This window comes from Sarcophilus harrisii, chromosome 3 (assembly GCF_902635505.1).
Source record: "Sarcophilus harrisii chromosome 3, mSarHar1.11, whole genome shotgun sequence".
Taxonomy (NCBI): domain Eukaryota; kingdom Metazoa; phylum Chordata; class Mammalia; order Dasyuromorphia; family Dasyuridae; genus Sarcophilus; species Sarcophilus harrisii.
The window spans coordinates 88,096,743-88,116,484 of record NC_045428.1 but is presented as its reverse complement, the minus strand read 5'-3'; the positions used below and the strand labels follow the sequence as shown (position 1 = coordinate 88,116,484).

At 35.4% G+C, this 19,742-nt stretch overlaps 1 protein-coding gene across 2 annotated transcripts in view; it reads right to left on the bottom strand.

The window, feature by feature from the left end:
* Positions 1-19,742, bottom strand: part of VWA8 (von Willebrand factor A domain containing 8) — a 398,466-nt gene that overhangs the window by 159,388 nt on the left and 219,336 nt on the right. For both annotated transcript variants that reach the window (XM_031958442.1, XM_031958441.1), the window contains exons 24-26: positions 17,785-17,904; positions 16,965-17,170; positions 14,329-14,480 (exon numbers count right to left, since the gene is read on the bottom strand). In XM_031958442.1, the coding sequence (XP_031814302.1) occupies positions 14,329-14,480; positions 16,965-17,170; positions 17,785-17,904 (478 nt within the window). The remainder of the gene's footprint in view (positions 1-14,328; positions 14,481-16,964; positions 17,171-17,784; positions 17,905-19,742) is intronic.

The following is a 19,742-nucleotide window of genomic DNA, read 5'->3' as shown; positions in this document are numbered from 1 at the left end:
TTTACATACCTATATACCCAAGGTCACATAAAAATTTCTCATGTGAAAAGGGATCATGAATGGAAAAATTTTAAATAATAAATAAGTATTAAAATTAACTAAATTCTGTGCTGTAGAACATACACAAAAGCTGTGGTGCAAAAATAACGCTATTCAGTGTGAAAAAAAAAATTGAAAACCTGTGAGAGGAGGCACCTTCTTTGTGAACATTTTTTTTTTAAATTTAAAGATCTGGTTGCCAGATTATCTAGTGCTTTCTACAGAGACTTGGGGATTGATGGTTTGTGCCTGGGTGGGTCTGAAGTCACAAATTCTTGGGAATATATTCATGCTGCACTTGTTTAACATATGTTCTGAACAAGCTGACTTTATATATTAACAGTGATGAGGTCAACAATGCCAGATTAAGAGATTGTCAGGACAGCTCACTTTAAGGAGAATATTCCCAGTGGCTCAATTAGAATAATCTAAATGGGGACAAGCTTTCTCCAAAGACTGGCAAGAAGAACTGGCAAGAAGAGTCCATGAAAAGTCCCCTAGCATTGGGATCATTTCAGATGTAAAAAAGCAGAACTACACTTCCTGCAGAAAAGGAAACTTTCACTACATTATTTCATCTTTCCATCTCTAGAACCAAATAGAGTGCACGTAGTAGGATCTCAATTACTGAATTGAAAATGAATGTTCACTAACAAACAGAATAAATCTTATTAAGACTGTGTGTGGGGGGCAGCTGGGTGGCTCAGTGGATAGAGCACCAGCCCTGAAGTTAGAAGGACCTGAGTTCAAATCTGGTCTCAGATACTTAACACATCCTAGTCGTGTGATCCTGGGCAAGTCACTTAACCCCAATTACCTCAGCACCCCCCCTCCAAAAAAAAAAAAACAAAAAAAAACAAACAACAACTGTATGTGAAGCAATGGCCATGTTAAGAATTATGTGTAATGAATGTGGAAAAGATCACTGAACTTCTATTCTTTAGCAGTATGCTGTCAGTCTTCATTCTATTTTACAGAATCTCATGGTCCCCTAGACATTTCTGGAAGCAAATTGACAATCATAAAATACAAAAATTGAGTCTGTTGCATTTTCCAAGTCTTTCTTGAAAAGTGCTCTTGAGATCAGTGATAGGGTAGGAAAAGCAATATGGAAAGATTTGACAACAACAAGTTAGGGAATGCATTTTTGTTACAGTTTATTATACAAAGTGCTTTCCATCCCCAGAGAAACTGTAGAAAGAAACTGTAGAAATGGAATAATGAGACTGAGGTTCAAGCTTTGTCTCTGGAAACTTTGGGAAAATTATGTCTTTTCAGGACATCTTGAATTGGATGTAGACATCATAAGCTCAACATGTTCAAAACTGAACTTATCTTTTCTTGAAAATTCTCCCTTCTTCTAAACTTCCTTATTATGAGGAAGGTATCCCCATTTCCCAGTCACTAAGGCTCTAAATTTATTGGAACTGCAATGGGTTCCTGGTTGGTCCCCTTGCCTTAATCCCTGTCCAGTCCAATCCTTTCTCCAAGAAGCTGTCATTCTGGTCATTTCTATACCCTCCTCGTTTCTCAATTTAATAAAAAAGCTCAGGGGCTCCCTATTGCATCAAGGAGGAGGAGGAAACTCCTAAAATCCTATTTGGCTTAGAAAGCCTTATATACCTTAGGCTCCTTTCTCTCTCTCCAGAGTTCTTAAACCTTATCCCCCACCACAAACTCTGTACTCCAGTGAAGTGTCACTCCTTACTCTTCCTCACACAAAGCACGTCCCCTCTAACTGTGGATTTTCATTGGCTGTCTTTCATGCTGGGATTTCTCTCGATCCTCATTTGCCTCAACTTTCCTGGCTTCCTTCATGTCTCAGTAAGTCTGACCAAGTTATCCCAGATTCCCTTCAATGTTAGTGCCTTCCTTTGGTTTTTGTTGTTGTTCATTTGTTTCCGACTTGCTAATTTTACAGATGAGGAAACTAAGTCAAACAGGGTTAAGTGACTTGTCCAGGGACCCACAGCTAGTAAGATTCTGAGGCTGGATTTGAATTCAGATCCTGGTGACTCTAGGCCTGGCACTCTATGTACTATGTAGAACTGCCTCTTCCTTTTGTTCATTATCTCTAATTTATTCTATATACATTTAATCCAAACACAGTTGTTTGTAAATTTTTCTCCCCCATTAGACTGTAAGCAGTTTTGAGAGCAGGGAATATCTTTTTGCCTTTCTTTTGTCTCTAGGGCTTATGAGGTGCCTTGCACAGAGTGGGCAGTAAAAACATTCTAGCCAGACTTCCCCTTGGCCTTAATTTGTACAGCTATAAAATAAAACAGAAGACTAAACAAACTGAGATATAAAAGGCCCTAACAGGCTTTAAGATTCCATGTATTCCTGTATCACTCAACAATGAAAACAGACTTTAGAGTTCCGGTCCATATTTTTATGCAGCTATTCATATTTACAATGATATATTGCACAGATATCTTACTATACTCACAAGTTTATCCTTGCTTTGCTAATTCGTTGAGATAACATATATCTTAAAGTGCTTTTTAAATGCTAGCTATTATGTTTTTATTATTATTAATTTACCTTTCCATTGGTCACTCCCCATCTCAGTTGCAGCTAAAAACAACAAATCTGCTCCACATCACATTCGACATGGTAGCTTGCCTGGGTGTCAGAGCAGGAAGAAAAGAAGAAACAGGCACTTCTGAGAGAATTTGAGCCTAACTCAAGAATCAGTTTGGAGGGGAAGGGAGTATCCTTATAAGGCACGAATTCTTGGCAGGGAAGTATGAATTGAAATAATTGTCATGAAAACATGTTCCGCTTGATAACCATGAAGCTTCTTTTGCCATGTTTCATGTGCCAAAAATAAATGGACCAGAATATTGGATACTCTTGCCTACCTGTTAACTAGGTACATCAGTGTAGCTGTAATTACTGGAGGAAAGGAAAAGCTGCCAATATCAATTGATCTGTATTAGCATTTTTCAGGTGATTTCTAAGCTTCCTACATTTGAGACTTTTTACAAAAATATTATAGAATTTGGCTAAGGTTAATTCAAAGGTTTTTTTCCCCTTCAATTCAATTCAATTTGTTGTTTATTAAGTGCTTGATAAAAACCAGACCTGATATTGTTGCTGCTGCTGCCACTACTACCACCATTAGTATCACCACTATTACCACCACTACCACTACTACTATTATTATTACTACTACAATTACCATTACCACCACCACCACCACTACTATTACTATTACCACCACTACTAGTACCACTACTATCACCACCACCACCACCACTACTACTATTACTATTACCACCACTACTAGCACCACTACTACTACCACCACCACCACCACTACTACTATTACTATTACCACCACTACTAGTATCACTACTATCACCACCACTACTACTATTACTATTACCACCACCATTACTATTATTACTATTACCACCACTATCACCACCACCATCACCACTACCACTACTATTACTATTACCACCACTACTAGTACCACTATTACCACCACCACCATCACCACTACTACTATTACCACCACTACTAGTGGTACTAGTAGCACTACTACACCACCACCACCACCACCACTACTATTACTATTACCACCACTACTAGCACCACTACTACCACCACTACTACTATTACTATTATCACCACTACTAGTATCACTACTATCACCACCACTACTACTATTACTATTATCACCACCACTACTACTATTACTATTACCACCACTACTAGTACTACTACTATCACCACCACGACCACCACCACTACTATTACTATTACCACCACTACTAGTACCACTACCACCACCACCACCACCACTACTACTATTACTATTACCACCACTACTAGTACTACTACTATCACCACCACCACCACCACCACTACTATTACTATTACCACCACTACTAGTACCACTACTACCACCACCACCAATACTATTACTATTATCACCACTACTAGTATCACTACTATCACCACCACTACTATTACTATTACCACCACTACTAGCACCACTACTACCACCACCACCACTACTATTACTATTATCACCACTACTAGTATCACTACTATCACCACCACTACTACTATTACTATTACCACCACTAGTACCACTACACCACCACCACCACCACTACTACTATTACTATTACCACCACCACTACTACTATTACTATTACCACCACTACTAGTACCACTACTATCACCACCACCACCACTACTATTACTATTACCACTACTACTAGTACCACCACCACCACCATTACCACCACTACTAGTACCACTACTATCACCACCATTACTACTATTACTATTATCACCACTACTAGTACTACTACTATCACCACCACTACCACCACTACTATTACTATTACCACCACTACTAGTACCACTACTACCACTACCACCACCACCACTACTACTATTACTATTACCACCACTACTAGTACCACTACTATCACCACCATTACTACTACTACTATTACCACCACTACTAGTACTACTACTATCACCACCACTACCACCACTACTATTACTATTACCACCACTACTAGTACCACTACTACCACACCACCACCACCACTACTACTATTACTATTACCACCACTACTAGTACTACTACTATCACCACCACCACCACCACTACTATTACTATTACCACCACTACTAGTACCACTACTACCACCACCACCACCACCACCACTACTACTATTACTATTACCACCGCTACTAGTATCACTACTATCACCACCACTACTACTATTACTATCACCACCACCACTACTACTATTACTATTACCACCACTACTAGTACCACTACTATCACCACCACCACCACCACTACTATTACTATTACCACCACTACTAGTACCACTACTACCATTACCACCACCACTACTACTATTACTATTACCACCACCACTACTACTATTACTATTACCACCACTACTAGTACCACTACTATCACCACCACCACCACTACTACTATTACTATTACCACCACTACTAGTACCACTACTACCACCACCACCACTACTACTATTACTATTACCACCACTACTAGTATCACTACTATCACCACCACTACTACTATTACTATTACCACCACTACTAGTACCACTACTATCACCACCACCATCACCACCACTACTATTACTATTACCACCACTACTAGTATCACTACTATCACCACCACTACTACTATTACTATTACCACCACTACTAGTACCACTACTATCACCACCACCACCACCACCACTACTATTACTATTACCACCACTACTAGTACCACTTATCACCACCACCACCACCACCACCACTACTACTATTACTATTACCACCACTACTAGTACCACTACTATCACCACCACTACTACTATTACTATTATCACCACTACTAGTACTCCTACTATCACCACCACTACCACCACTACTATTACTATTACCACCACTACTAGTACCACTACCACCACCACCACCACCACTACTACTATTACTATTATCACCACTACTAGTACCACTAATACCACCACCACCACCACTACTACTACTATTACTATTACCACCACTACTAGTACCACTACTATCACTACCACCACCACCACTACTACTACTACTATTACTATGGTAGTTAGCTAGTATTTATGTAGTGTTTTAAGATTTATAAAACAATTTACAATTTATCTCATCTGGTTCTCAAAATAGCTCTGTGAGGCACACACTATTATTATCCCCATTTTGTAGGAAACTAAGGCTAAGATCAAGTGACACAGTCACAGGGTCCCAAGTGTCTGGAGGCTGATTTAGAACTTAGGTTGCTGTTCCAGGTTGTTACCCGATACAGTTGATAGAGCACTAGGTCTGGAGTCTAGTACTTAGCACGTATTTTTTACTAAATAGGCATTTAATAAAAGCTTATTTCCTCCCTTCTTGACCTTTTAAGCCTAGCACTGGCATTGGGAATACAAAGACAAAACCCCAAAACAACTCTCTAATCTCAAATGTTCTATTTTGTACAGGGCTAAGAAAATACAAAGGAAGTGCAAAGTCATTTCTAGTAAAGGGTGGCAGAAGGGACCAGAAGAAGAGGCATCCAGGCTAAGCCTTGAAGGCAGCTGGGGACTTCCAAGAGGCTGAGGCCCAGAAATAATGCACTGTAGGCATGGGGCATATCCTGAGCAAGTGGGAGACAATATTGGGCAAAGGGACTATTAGCACAGAGATTAGGAGGAATGGATGGAGTGAAGGGTAAAAGGAAGAGGGCAAACCCAGTGCCTGTCACAAAGCAGGCCTTACTACATTGTTGCTGATAGTCAAGTGAAATGTCTAGGGAACTCTGTGAACTGTTTTAAATACCAGACAGAGAAAATTATATTTTACAATTAAGAACTGCTCATGCTTTATTGGGGGGAGTAACATGGTCAGATTTGTGCTTCAGGGACATCAGTTCGGCAGCTGTGGGCAACAGAGAAGAATGGTTAGCACTTGGGAGTTCAATTAAGTTGCAACTTCTGTGAGATCTATGATGAAAAATACTATTCATTTTTAGAGAAAGAACTGATGGAATCTGAAGCATAATTGAAGCATAATTCTTAATTTTTAAAATTTTTTTTTTTTTTTTTGGGGGGGGAGAATGTATATGTTTTCCTTTGTAACATGGCTAATATGGAAATACACTTTGCATGATTTCACATGTATAATCTATATTAAATTGCTTATCTTTTGGGGAGAGAAGGGAAGGAAGGAGAAAATTTTGAAATTCAAAAAATTTTAAAATGTTAAAATTGTTTTTACATGTAATTGAGAAAATAAATTAAAAACAAATTTTTTTAAAGAGCGTTTGTTGTAAGAGTGCAAGGGAAAAGTGATAAGTCCCAAACAAAGGTTGTGAACATGTAAGTGGAAAGAAGGGGAAGATATGAAAAATATTGAGGAGGTAGAATCAAAAAGATTGGTCACAGACTGAGGGATAAGGAAGATGCATAAAACATCAGATGCTTCAAGGCTGTAAACTTAGGTGATTAAAGAGCTGTGGTAGCTTTAGCAGATACAGGGAAATGGGAAAGTAGGGTGGATTTACTGGGGAAAATAATGAGTTCTGCTTTGTACATACTGAATCTGAGATTTTAGGAAGGGGATGCCAGACTCTAGAGTTCAGATAGAGGTAAGGGCTAGACATGTAAATATGGTAATCATCTGATTCCCCCCATAATTTAGTCCCTATTTTCCCAATTTATATTATTTTGTACATATGATATGTATATATGTCTTCTATTAAAACACAGGCTTCTTAAGAGCAGGGACTATTTTTTTTTTTATCTTTATATCTCTAGAGCTTACCTAAGCACAATACCTACCATATATTAAGCATTTAATAAACGCTTGTTGATCAATTTAGTTGAACTGGTTAATTGTTGGATCAAGATTTTGAATAGTTTAAGGTAAAACCAGAATAGGGATAATGAAGAGCGAAAACAGAAATGGGATAAAGTACATGGAGTTTATGAAGATGTTGAAGAATATGTTTAAGAAGAGTGAAAGGAGAAGACAGATATACAGTTATCCCTTCCACATCACAGGGGTTAGAAGCATGGCACCCTCACAATCTGGAAAATCCATATAAAATTTCTTGGCCCTCCTTTGTATCAGAGTTTGAATTATTATGGTACTAAAAGATAAACTATGTTCATATTATACAATAGTTGACATATATTTTATGCATTTCTTAGTTTCCAAATTTTCTTTCTATTTGTTTGCTGGACTTTAGTAGTCTACAGCTGCCACAAAACTCCCCCCAAATTCTCATATTCTCATTTAATTTCTCATGTCAATCCATGATATCTAGAAACTACAATGGGGAAAGTCACGATGTGGAAGGGACAAGTGTGTGTGTGTGTGTGTGTGTGTGTGTGCATTCACATATACATATACATATATACACACACACATGTGCATATGTTTGTGTGTGGATATGCATATATCAGAGATGAGCACTCTTTGCTATCACAATCACCAAACCAGGGGAGCCATGGAGTATATGTTTCTCTGTGTCTCAGTTTTGTTATACATGAAATAAGAGGACTGGATTACGTGATTTCTGAGTTCCCTTCCAGCTCTAAATGCTAATCCTATGATCCAGTAAGGCAGGGAAAATGGACAAGTCACAGAGGTTGATGAAGTAAGAGGCAAAGGGGTCCAAAGGAACATCAACAATGACAATAAAGTCCCCAGATAAAAGGAAAAGGGTTTAGGTTCACAGAAAAGCTGAGTCAACTGCCGAACTCCTTTATGAATGAAGGGAGAATGACCTGGAGTCTTGGTATTACCCAGCATGTAGAAAAAGTTGGATAGATTGATTCTCAAAGAAGTGGCTGAGTGAGAGCAGGCGAGTAGAATCTGGAAGTGTCAGGCAAGGACACCTGCACCTTCTCCTGGTCCAGCTGTATAAGGGGACACAAGAGAGGGAGCATCCAGAATTGAAGAAAGTTTCCAGGGGTGTTGCATCTACTGTGAGAACACAGGGTGTAAGAGGAGATGGTCTAATTCAAAGGGCAGTTTGTTAATAAGAGAATAAAGGCACAGAGCAGTGAGTTTATAAACAATGAGGTTTTTATGACAATTTTAAAAATCAAGGGGAGAATGAATGACAATAAGATATCTGTATTACATTACAAGGTCCTCTACATAAACTCAGTCATCTTAACACACTTTCATGGGTGGTTATTATTTTTGGTTATATAGCTTATCTATTGCCACCACTCTTGTATGTTCAAATTAGAGAATATTTAAACAAACTATTGATGTGAATGGCTCTCTCTTGCCCACAAGGGCACTGAGGCTACCACTTTATGAATCTATTCATTATATAAAGAAGAAATATCTTGAAAGTTAAAATCTCAAGAAATAAATATAACAGAAAAAAATTATAAATACTTATTAGTTTGATACACTCTAGATTAGCAACTTTTCAATCAAGGTACCTGGCATTGAAATGTTTTCATAAAGCACTCTTCTCAGCAAAATATGTCTGTTACATGTTAGAGCACTACACAAAACTGGATAGGTTTTAACTGAACTTTAAATAACTTTAATTATATTAACCTTGCCTTTAATTCCACAAAAGTTTTTTTCCCAGAGGGATTTTTCTTAAGAGTGGTAATCTGGGACTGATTAACTTGCTACAAAACTTCACATGCAACCCTCTGTTTCCAGATACATGGATTGCCCCATGAGAAAACATAAACCTCTTCAAGTTTTAATAAAATGAAGGTTTTTTAATAGCTGGCCTTTATTTGCCATAGAAGAAAAATGTAGCATTAAATAGTATTCTGGTAAAGTTTTGCTTAAATAAATGTGTATCATTCTAAATCTTGCATTGTGGCAAAGAGCTTCAAACTTCCCATAAAATATTATTAGAAACAAATTAGGAAGTAATTTTCCATTATAAGTTAAGTCTACATCCTTTGAAATGCTTTTTTTTTTTTTTTTTTTTTTTTTGTATTGCTTTGGAATAAGAGGACTTGGTTTTTGACTCAACCTCATAATTCTTATCCATGTGACTAGGGTAAATCAGTCTGGGTCTCAATTTCTTTATCTGTAAAATGAAAGGTTTAGACTATCTTCAGAGCCCTCTTTTACTTTAGCTCTATAACCTCACAATATTCTTGTAAATAGTCATTTAACAGCTATTTTTAAAAAATGTATTCTATATACAAGGTACTATGTGTAGCCAGTCTATGGTGGGAAGGCGCATCTGCTTAAGAGGCTCTCACAGGAATAGAGTAAGCAATCTATCATGATTGATTATTAGTTCCTTATCATCATGGCAAGGATTAATGAGGAAATAAGTAGTCAAAGCCAAAAGAAATGAGCACTATAAAAGATGAAACTTGGGTGACTTCATAGAAGCCAGAGACTGTATCATTGTGCTCTATTTAACATCTTTGGGCCTTTTTATAAGACTTCTATAAGACCCAATTGTACTCTGGATTAATAATAAAGCACTGATTTTCAAGTTCCCCTCATATTGTTATGGCTTTTATTTTGCTTAACTTGATCCCATTGTATCCTATTTTAAGGCAATAAATATTCAGTTAAAATTCTATTCACACACGTACCACTCCCTCCACCAAAGGCGTGTGTTACCAATACAGTGATTTATTATTGCATGTTGCTCCTTTCTTGGAGGCAGCTGGTAGCATTGTGAAGACAGAGCTAGGCCTGTAATCAGGAAAACCTAGGTTCAAATCCAAGCCTAGATACTTCCTAGCTCAGTGACCTCCAGTCAAGTCACTTAAGCTCTGTCTCAGTTTCCTCAATTATAAGGTGGGGATCATAACAGTACTTCCCTGGAAAAATTGTTGTGAGGATGAAGTGATAATATTTGTAAAAAAAAAAAAGTGTTTAGCATAGTGTCTGGAACATAGTAGACACTATATAAATATTTAATCCCTTCCTCTCTTTGCTCTCTTTCCCTTTCCAAATCAAGTCATGTGTGACCATTGTATGATATTTATTAGCTATGAGTCCTCTATTATGTGTAAAAAAAAAGGGCAAGGGAAAGTAGAAGCATCACATTGTTTTATTACTTCAAGAACTTTTCCAATATGCAGTCAACTTTTCACTCTCAGACATGTTTAAACTCAAGAGTCAAAGTTTATCTAGCATGACAGATTGAAGTATGCTGCCAGTAAAATGGATCTATTACAACCACCATAGGTTTTACAAATTTGTAATTTAAGAATTTATTAAGTAGGTCATTGATAATTCTAAAAACCTTTTAAGTAAAGTATTTTAATCCCTCAGTGTCCAGATATAAAGTCCAATTCAAGAATATGCCTTCATGCCCATATTGTTTTTAGAGCTTGACTATCAAATTTACTTTTTTTCTTTCTTGTATAGAGATATGACTATATCAATAGGTGACAAATGCCATTCTCAAAGCAGCTCCCTTTCACTACATGAAATGACTACAAATTCTATGGTGCTTTTTGTATATAACAGCATGTATAAGGTAATATGAGGTATTATGTAAACCACTTTAGAAAAAGATACAGACAAAAGAGAAGAAATATTTCTGAAAAAAGTTCTTTCTTAGTACATTAGTGCTCTGGTTAAAGCACAACCTCTATGATTAGAACTGTTAACATGACAGAAACATACACACATGTGTACACATAAACATATACATAGTTAGGTGACTCAGTGACTTGTGAACTAGAATTGGAGAAGACTTGAGTTCAAATCCAGCCTCAGACATTAACTAGATGATCCTGACCAAGTCATTTAACTAATCTCAGACTCAGTTTCCTTACCTGTAAGACAGCAATATTAAGGCCACCCACACCACAGAATTATTGTAAGGATTAAATAAAAACATATGCAAAGTACTTTGCAAGCCTTAAAAGGTAATATAAATATGAGTTATTATTATCGTCACAATTATTATATAATATAGAAAACTTGTATTTTCATAGGGTTCTAAGGTAACCCCTGAGAGAGTAAGCATTATCACTGCAATACAATATCACTGCAATTATGAATGGAGCCCCTCTAAATGTGATGAAGCCAGCTGCTCAGATAACCAAGAAATCCCCTGTGACTTGCACTTGAAACTAAATAATATTTATAGTAAATAGCATAAATACTAAATAGTATATAAATATATAGTATATATATTTTATATATATACTATATATTATAAATTATATAGCTATGTACTAAGAGGTGATTAACTTGCTCAATATCAGTCAATCATGCATCAGAGGCAAGACATGCCCACAGGTCTTTGTGGCTTAGAGGACAGCTCTGTAATCACATCACACTGCCCCTCAAGATGGTCTATCTATTACTTTATTAATAAATTCATTATGTGAAGGAGAAACAGCTTGCAATTTAAAATGCCAAAAAATAAGTATAATTTAAAAATGAAGGGAAAAATATATGTGTGTTTTGTGAGGATAAAATAATATGGTAAAGAACTTTGCAAACCTTAAAATGCTTATTATTGTTGTTGTTCTTATTGCTGAAGGTTATTAATGGATGATAAAAAAATCACCCAAAGAGGAATGTAAATAGACTATAGCATAAAACCTTGACACCAGAAGACATCATCAGATTCATATAAGAAGAGTAGAAAGAGGTAACCTAGTCATACAGGAAGAGGCAACTTAACAGAACGAAAGCTATATGCTGTGGACTCTGGGTCACTGAATTACCAAAAAGCTTTGAGAAGGTCCTCCCATACCTTAAGTGTAAGCTTTAAAGAAGCTCTGCTGAAGGACCACATAGGATTAAAGTGCTGGATGGATTTACACAGTGCAGGAAAAATCTTAATCAATGAAATTAATTATCCTCTAAAAGATAGAAGTATAGAATATTGCTTTCTTTTCTGGGAACTGAAATTTTTGAGTCTTAATTATAATTGTTTTTGTTGTTTCTGTTTCTCAGTCATGTCTAACTCTTCGTGATCCCTTTTGGGTTTTTTCTTGGCAAGGTTATGGAAACAGTTTGCTATTTCTGTCTACAGCTCCTTTTACAGTAGAAATTGAGGTAAACAAAGTAAACAAAATAAATAAGGCTAAGTGACTTGTCCAGCTAGTAAGTGCCTGAGGCTGGATTTGAACTCAGGAATAGGAGTCTTCCTGACTCCAGGCCTGGAATTCTATGCACTACAGTGCCAACTAGCTCCCCCCCCCCCCCCACACACACACTCCCAATTGTGATTATTTACTCAATTTAGGAATTTCATCTTTTACCTCAAATGTGTGCTCAGTGTGAAGAAAAAAAATAAATTAGGTACTCTTATTTCAGATGTCTAGTTTAAATAAACAGGACATTAATATAGTGAATTGCACTATTAGGGGTATAAGAGCCTCATATACATATTTGGAAATTTAAAAATTATTTTTAACAAGCAAGTAGAAAATACTTTCACTCTTAGAAGCTAGAATATAAGGACACACTTTCATTCTAAGGCAGAAGCAGAGGGGCAGTTAGCAATGCAATGCCCTAAGCAAGAAATGCCTTAATTATTAAGTTACAAACCTTGCTTTAACATATCCGTATGGTTGCTAGGTAACAAGCACAGCAGTACTACTGCAGGGGGAATCGAAGCATTAACAAATATATTAACTGTAACATTTTTTGAGAAAAAAATTTTCTGCTTAATAATAAAAACCAACGCAAAGATAATCTTTGCATAATTCCATCCTGTGCTTTTATCACAAAAAAGGGAAATATTTGTTTCTCTATAAGCAGTTTCTGATTTGTTTTAATGGTTTGCTCTTATTGGTTAAAGTTTTAACTAGCTTATTCCAAAACATTTCTTATTAATATCTTATTAAATAGGAAAAATAGTTGGCTATATGATTGAGATAAATAAAATTACTAAAATAATTCTGAATTCTTGACAAAATGTCATTTTCTAATAAAATATGCATTTTATATACATAATACTTTAGTTGAATAAACTATAGTTTAAAAATTGTTTTGATGTACTAAATAACATCCTTTTATAAAATTTATAACTTAGATTTGCAACACACATCTTATTAAACATTTACATTTATATTATCTAGTTGCTTTAAAATTGTTTCCTAGGAATCACAATGGATTTGTATTGATCCATTAAGAACACTTTATTTAACCAATTACCTTTCTGGTCAAGAGCGTACATTTACAAGGTGGACAGTCAATGTTAGGGATCCAGATTGTGACCATGAATAAAAAGAAATTAATTGACCCACATCTAGATTAAATTACACTGATCTCATTACCAGCAACTTCCATAGGTGGAACTCACCAAGGACTTGAAAATTGAAATGCTGTATGTCAAAATTAATCAGATGATATATGTGTTGGTGTGTATACATACATATATACCATTTATATGCATATATAATAAAATCATCTTGTTAGAAGTATGCTTCTTTGTAATTTTTTTATGTAGAATTATTTTTGTTATTAACTTTTAAATGAATTAATTAATGTTGAGAGTTAACAGGAATTAAACAAAAAAAACCACAGACTAATAAAGAAACAAATATTTCCCTTTATTTAATTATCTTACAACTATTTATGTGACACTCAGAATAATTTACAGATGCATAGAAAGAAATTATTTCATTATATTGAGTAGTAAAATATATTTGTGTATCTTGGAAGAAAAAGTCATTTCAACCCCAAGTCAATTTTGCAGGGATTATAACAGTATATTTTAAATGAATTAGCATCACATAAAAGTCTGAATTGTTATTATAATAAGAAGGTTTTTAAAAATCAACATGTTTGTCTTACTCCTTTGCCAGCTGCACACTGGTAGGTTTTGCTCCAATAGGTATCCCATATTTGTGTAAAGTGTTCATCAAAATCTCCCTCATGTCACTATTGTAGGAATCAAAGTCAAACACATTTTTTACCACGTTGGCAAGTCCTTCAGTGGGAAATTTCTGTATTAAGGAATAAAAAAACCAAACACACTTCTTAGACATGACGTTAAACTGTAACACTCAATAAAACTCAAAAATAGTAGCAAATAATAGAATTATATTTTAAAATAAAGGATAGGAAGATAACTCAAATTAATTCATCAAAAGTTTAGAAATATAAATAAAAATCATATAATTTTGATAGATACCATTTTATCATATTTGATATTCACTTAGGTGAGCCAGAATACTATTTTCTCAAAAAAACAATTGTTACTAATTTTGGAGTCAGTAGCTCAATTACACAAAATATATCCTATCTCTTATCCAAATGCTTAATAATTTGGAAACCTGAAGGCTTCCAGCTTTAAAGTTTCAGGAAAGGTGATGTGGTGTAAAAAGTATGGTAGACAGAGTAGAATACTTAAGTAGAAGTATTCCATACCAAAAAACTTAACTCTGCATTAGACATAGGGTGATGCAAAAAGATCACATTAGACAGACCCAGTTCTTATGTAGCTCATGAAACATATTAAACAAGATTACATTAATATCACACACAACAGAACAAAGAGAATAAAATAAAAAAGAACAACACAGAAGAGTGGAAAAAAATGAAAGAAAAGGAATGGAGCAAGCTAAAGCAGAAATATAGAGGAATTAGAAAAAAAGGAAAGAAAGATCATGAAATTAAGAAGAGAGAGGATGATCCCTGGAAGTGATGGAAAATGACATATTAGCTGTTTATTATTTACTATATAAGTAAGAACAAACATTTCTTTAGTTGACTTTAAAACACTAAATAGTTTTGAAATATTTTAATAAAAAATAAAGAATAAATTAACTAAATAACTTGCTCCATTATATTTCCAAGACAGGAAGATGAAAATCCAAAAGTTTTCATTTTTATATTTTAATTACAATAGTAAACAAATGGGAAATTAGTAGAACAATGTTAAATAAAATAAAAAAAATAATAGTTTAAAATTACTACACAACTAAAGGACAAATTCACTTTGTGACATGCTGATTTGGAGGTGCAGATGGGACATCCAGCAGGTCAGTCAGAATGAAGGATTGGAGCTCAGGTGAGAGCTTGAAATTATGTACCTGAAGATACAAGAGGAACAGACAAGGTATGGAGAAAGAGAAGAGAGCTGATGGGAGTTCTGAGGGCAGTTTCCCCCCTAGGGGCAGGGAGAGTAAAGGGCCACACAAGGAGACTGAGAGTGAGTAGTTAGATCAGTAGGAAAGGAAAAAAAGTCATTCCATGGAAGCCAAATAAGGAAAGACTATCAAAAAACGGGGTAGTCCACAATGCTACAAAAAATTAGAGTGCATGACTGAAAAAAAATACTACTGGACTTTGCAATGAAGAAATAAGTCACTGATGATCTTGGAAAGTCAGAAGCCAGCATTGCAGGAAATTTAATGCAGCCTCACTCTAGGAGGGAAACAGGGAAAGATTGCTGAGGAGGATGAGAGTTGCAAGCTGTGATAAGCACAGAGACCTCTACAAAGTTTGGCAATGAAAAGCAGCAGAGATGAAGGATCACTGAATTGGTTAAATTTCTCTTTGTTGAACCTTACATATTCTCATGGGGTCCATCACCCAACTGTCTGTTTGCACAAGTTCTAAGATTTTTCTGCAAACTTTTCAGTCTCCCCCTTTCATATCACTGACAGGCCCCATGGAGTCATGTCACTTCTCTGCTCAAAAAACTGACATGGTTCATGACTTACTTGTAAGGGAAGTTCAAAATCCTCTGCCTGGTGTTGGAAGCCCCCCTAATCTTTCCTTGTCTCAGCTCCTCACCCTCCTTCCCCAACAGACTCTAAACTTATTTGTTATGATGCCTTTACACATGTAGTTACTTAGGCCTGTAATACCCTTTTTTCCTTCAGAATTCTTATCATTTAAAATCCAACCCAGATGTCACCTCCTCTAAGAAATCCCTAGCTAATCTCTCAGCTCAGTAAGTCATTCCCTTCAGAATCCAAAAGTAATTTGTTCAGCAACTGTCTAATGCATTGATCAAGGTAATTTAGCATCATTTTTGTGTCCCTCATCATCACCAGACTGCAAACTCTACAAAATGAGGGACTATGATCAATATCAATTTGTACACCCCTTAGCCCTCCCTAGAGTCGTAGCCCTACCTGAGTTGTACATGAAGAAACTGCTTAGTAAATTCTTGATTGTTAAATATTTATAGTTCCCAAATCAGAGAAGTATTTAGTTGTTCCTTCCTTCTTTTTCCTATCTCAAGTCTATTCTCTAACCACTACAAAACCCAGAATCTAAAGGAAATGCTTTAAAAAATTTAATGCCCTTTGATAAGAGGTCTTGTCAACAGTTTTCTGAAATTAAAATAAAAGGCATACACTTGTGTTTATGGTTCTTTATTCTAGGCCACACACACACACTCTTTGTCTTGATATACATCCCCAAACATGAAAGTATAAGAAAGAGTTTTGCAACATTTGCAAAGATTTATGTTGTACCTGTAAATGTTTGACTATGTTGACAACTTCTCTGGTGGAATATGGATAGTTAATAATTCCCTGATCTGCTAGGTGCCTCAGTTCTCCAAATGCAGCGACAAGCTTTTGAAGGATGGGCTCTGGGACATTTGGCCCATATTGTCTGAGCATTTCAAGTTCAGATTGTGGTTTAGGATTATCAACTGCATGGCAGCTAAAAATGTCACCTGGGGAGGAAGACAAACACATGACATGTAACTAATTCATTTTGTTGATAAGAAAAATAGGAAATGTCCCAATAAGTGGCCTAAAGTAAAAAAAAATATATATAATTGTTCCCTTGTGTCTTGTTCATTATGTAAAATAGAAAAGATCTATTGATCAAACTATTTGTCAACAACCACACTGATTTCAGTTCCAGTATCTGTATGATAAGGTTTTAGAAGATCAACAGAACAAACTTTAAAGAGGCTCCATGAAGTCTTATCTAATTACTTAGGGTCACAACACTTTTTCTCTATTTGGACTTATTCTAGCACATATTCTCAGGACTTATTAGTTAAAAAGTTCTGAGTCTCAACCAGGAATTAGAATCCTGTTATGGAGTAGATTCAGGAGTCCTGGTTACTTTCAGAGCAAGTTAGAGAGAACTACTGGCTTTGCCACATTTCCCCATGAAATTTAGGAATTAATATTACATAGCACCTTTTACGTGATAGTGACACTCAAGTTTAGTTGAGAAGATCAGGCAATCATTTATCTCATTGCATATTATTCCATGTTGTAGCATTATCAACTATATTACTTAATTCCTATTTCCCAAGAAGGCAAAGCAAGTTACCTAATGTGCCAAAAAAATCGTTGCCTAAGAAAGGAAATCCAGGTCTGTTGGCCAGGACAATCATTCTAAAATCGGGATGAATCACTATAACATTTTCTCTTCCATTCACATTAGCAGAACCTGGAAAGGAAAAAAAAGCATTTTCAAATCTCTCTAAATGAATTATTTATTGATAGCTAATAAGCTTTCTTAGAACAAAGAACTGCATTCTTTTAAACAATTACATAAACAATTACTGGCATATTGTTTAACTGTCAAACACTAGATGTGCTATTATAAAAAGCCTATATCTTGAGCAATAATTTGCAACTACATGAAGTGAATGATTTTGTATTATATACACTACACTAATACTGTAATCTGTTTTTTTTTAATCTAAAGGCAATGAAATGATTTTGAGGAAGGCATTTAACACACAACACTGTGCAATATTTGATTTACAAAATCGATTCCTGACATAAAGTAAAATATTCCTAAAAAAATGTACATTTTGTGATTTGACTTAAATCCTAGAGCAGTGAACTTTAATTTCAACTACTATGTCTGTTACATAAAATCAATGGAATACTATTTATTGTTATATGAATTTGGACATATCATAGATTTTAAGTTATCCATTCTGGAACATGAGTAGATATACAACAAGAAACAAAATTAGAGTAAAAACAACTTTATAAACAGTTATCAATCAAGGTAAATATTAGTCTTTTCTTTAAACCCTGCAGTAAATAAGGAGTACAAAAGTAGCTGTACTTCCTAAAATAAGTGATCAGTCGGGATTATGAGATTAGTATATAACTCATAAAATGATAAGAAATCACACTTCACTTTTGAAGTGATATAGCAGAGGGTTCAGACAAGTTCCAAACTTTTTCTGGTGGTGAATAGTCCAGGGACTGATGGTCATTGAAACTGGAGGAACATGCCTCAACATCCCCAGAGGTGGAGAGCCTTTTTTTCTGCCAAGGGCCATTTGAATATTTATAACATTCACCAGCCATACAAAATGATCAACTTATAGAACTCACATAGTGGGAGGTTGTTCTATATAGTTTTCAATTCATCAAGGCTTGTGGTTGATTAGGCAGGTGACTTCATGGGCCTTCTAGGCCACAAGATTCCCCACCATTACTTTAGAGCAGGCGTTTTGCCTCAGTGTTCTCAAGTATTCTAGTGCAATGGGGCACAAAGAATCTCTTTATCTGTGTTGATATTTTAAGTGTGTGACTCCTTCCCTCTAGACCTCACCCAATAATATATTAGAAACTGATACTCAAAAACATGAAATTTTGAGAATATCCGCTCTAGGAACAGAACATGAATAGAAGGGCAAGCAACTACATTATTACCATTTTCTTTTAGCTTTCCTTTTATACTATTTCTTGTGGCCTAGAAGGCATTTTTAGAGGCAACATTGAGGGAAGCTAATGAAAACCCTAAATCAAAAACTTATTTACCATTGAAAGCATTTTGACATTGAAATGCTAACAAAGATTAATCTTAACAATGATTATTTTCTTGTGCTTAGAAATGCTGGCAAATATCACTTTCATCAGGATGAAAAGCTCCTCTGCTTTATTTAGATACCCTTTCCAACCACCAAAGATTAGTAAATTACTTATAAATTGTGTCATATTTTCTGGATGCACTGCCTTTGGCTATTTCCTTTCAAAAATTCATATGTGAATGTTCAAACCTTCTCAGGAAGCAAAATTAGCATAAACTAGCATATAGGAGCCATGAAATTTATCAAAGTTATCCTGGATGAGCCTGAATTTTCCCTGAGATTAATTAGAGCTAATAAAACCAAATGTTAAAGAACAATGAATACTGTCAAATTAGGAGATGAAAAAATTTCATGCAAGATTTTTTTCTATAAAAATCCTTATAGTCATTAGAATCAGTGATAAGTAACAGGAATGGCACAACAGCATTGCCATGCCAAAAGAATCAATAAT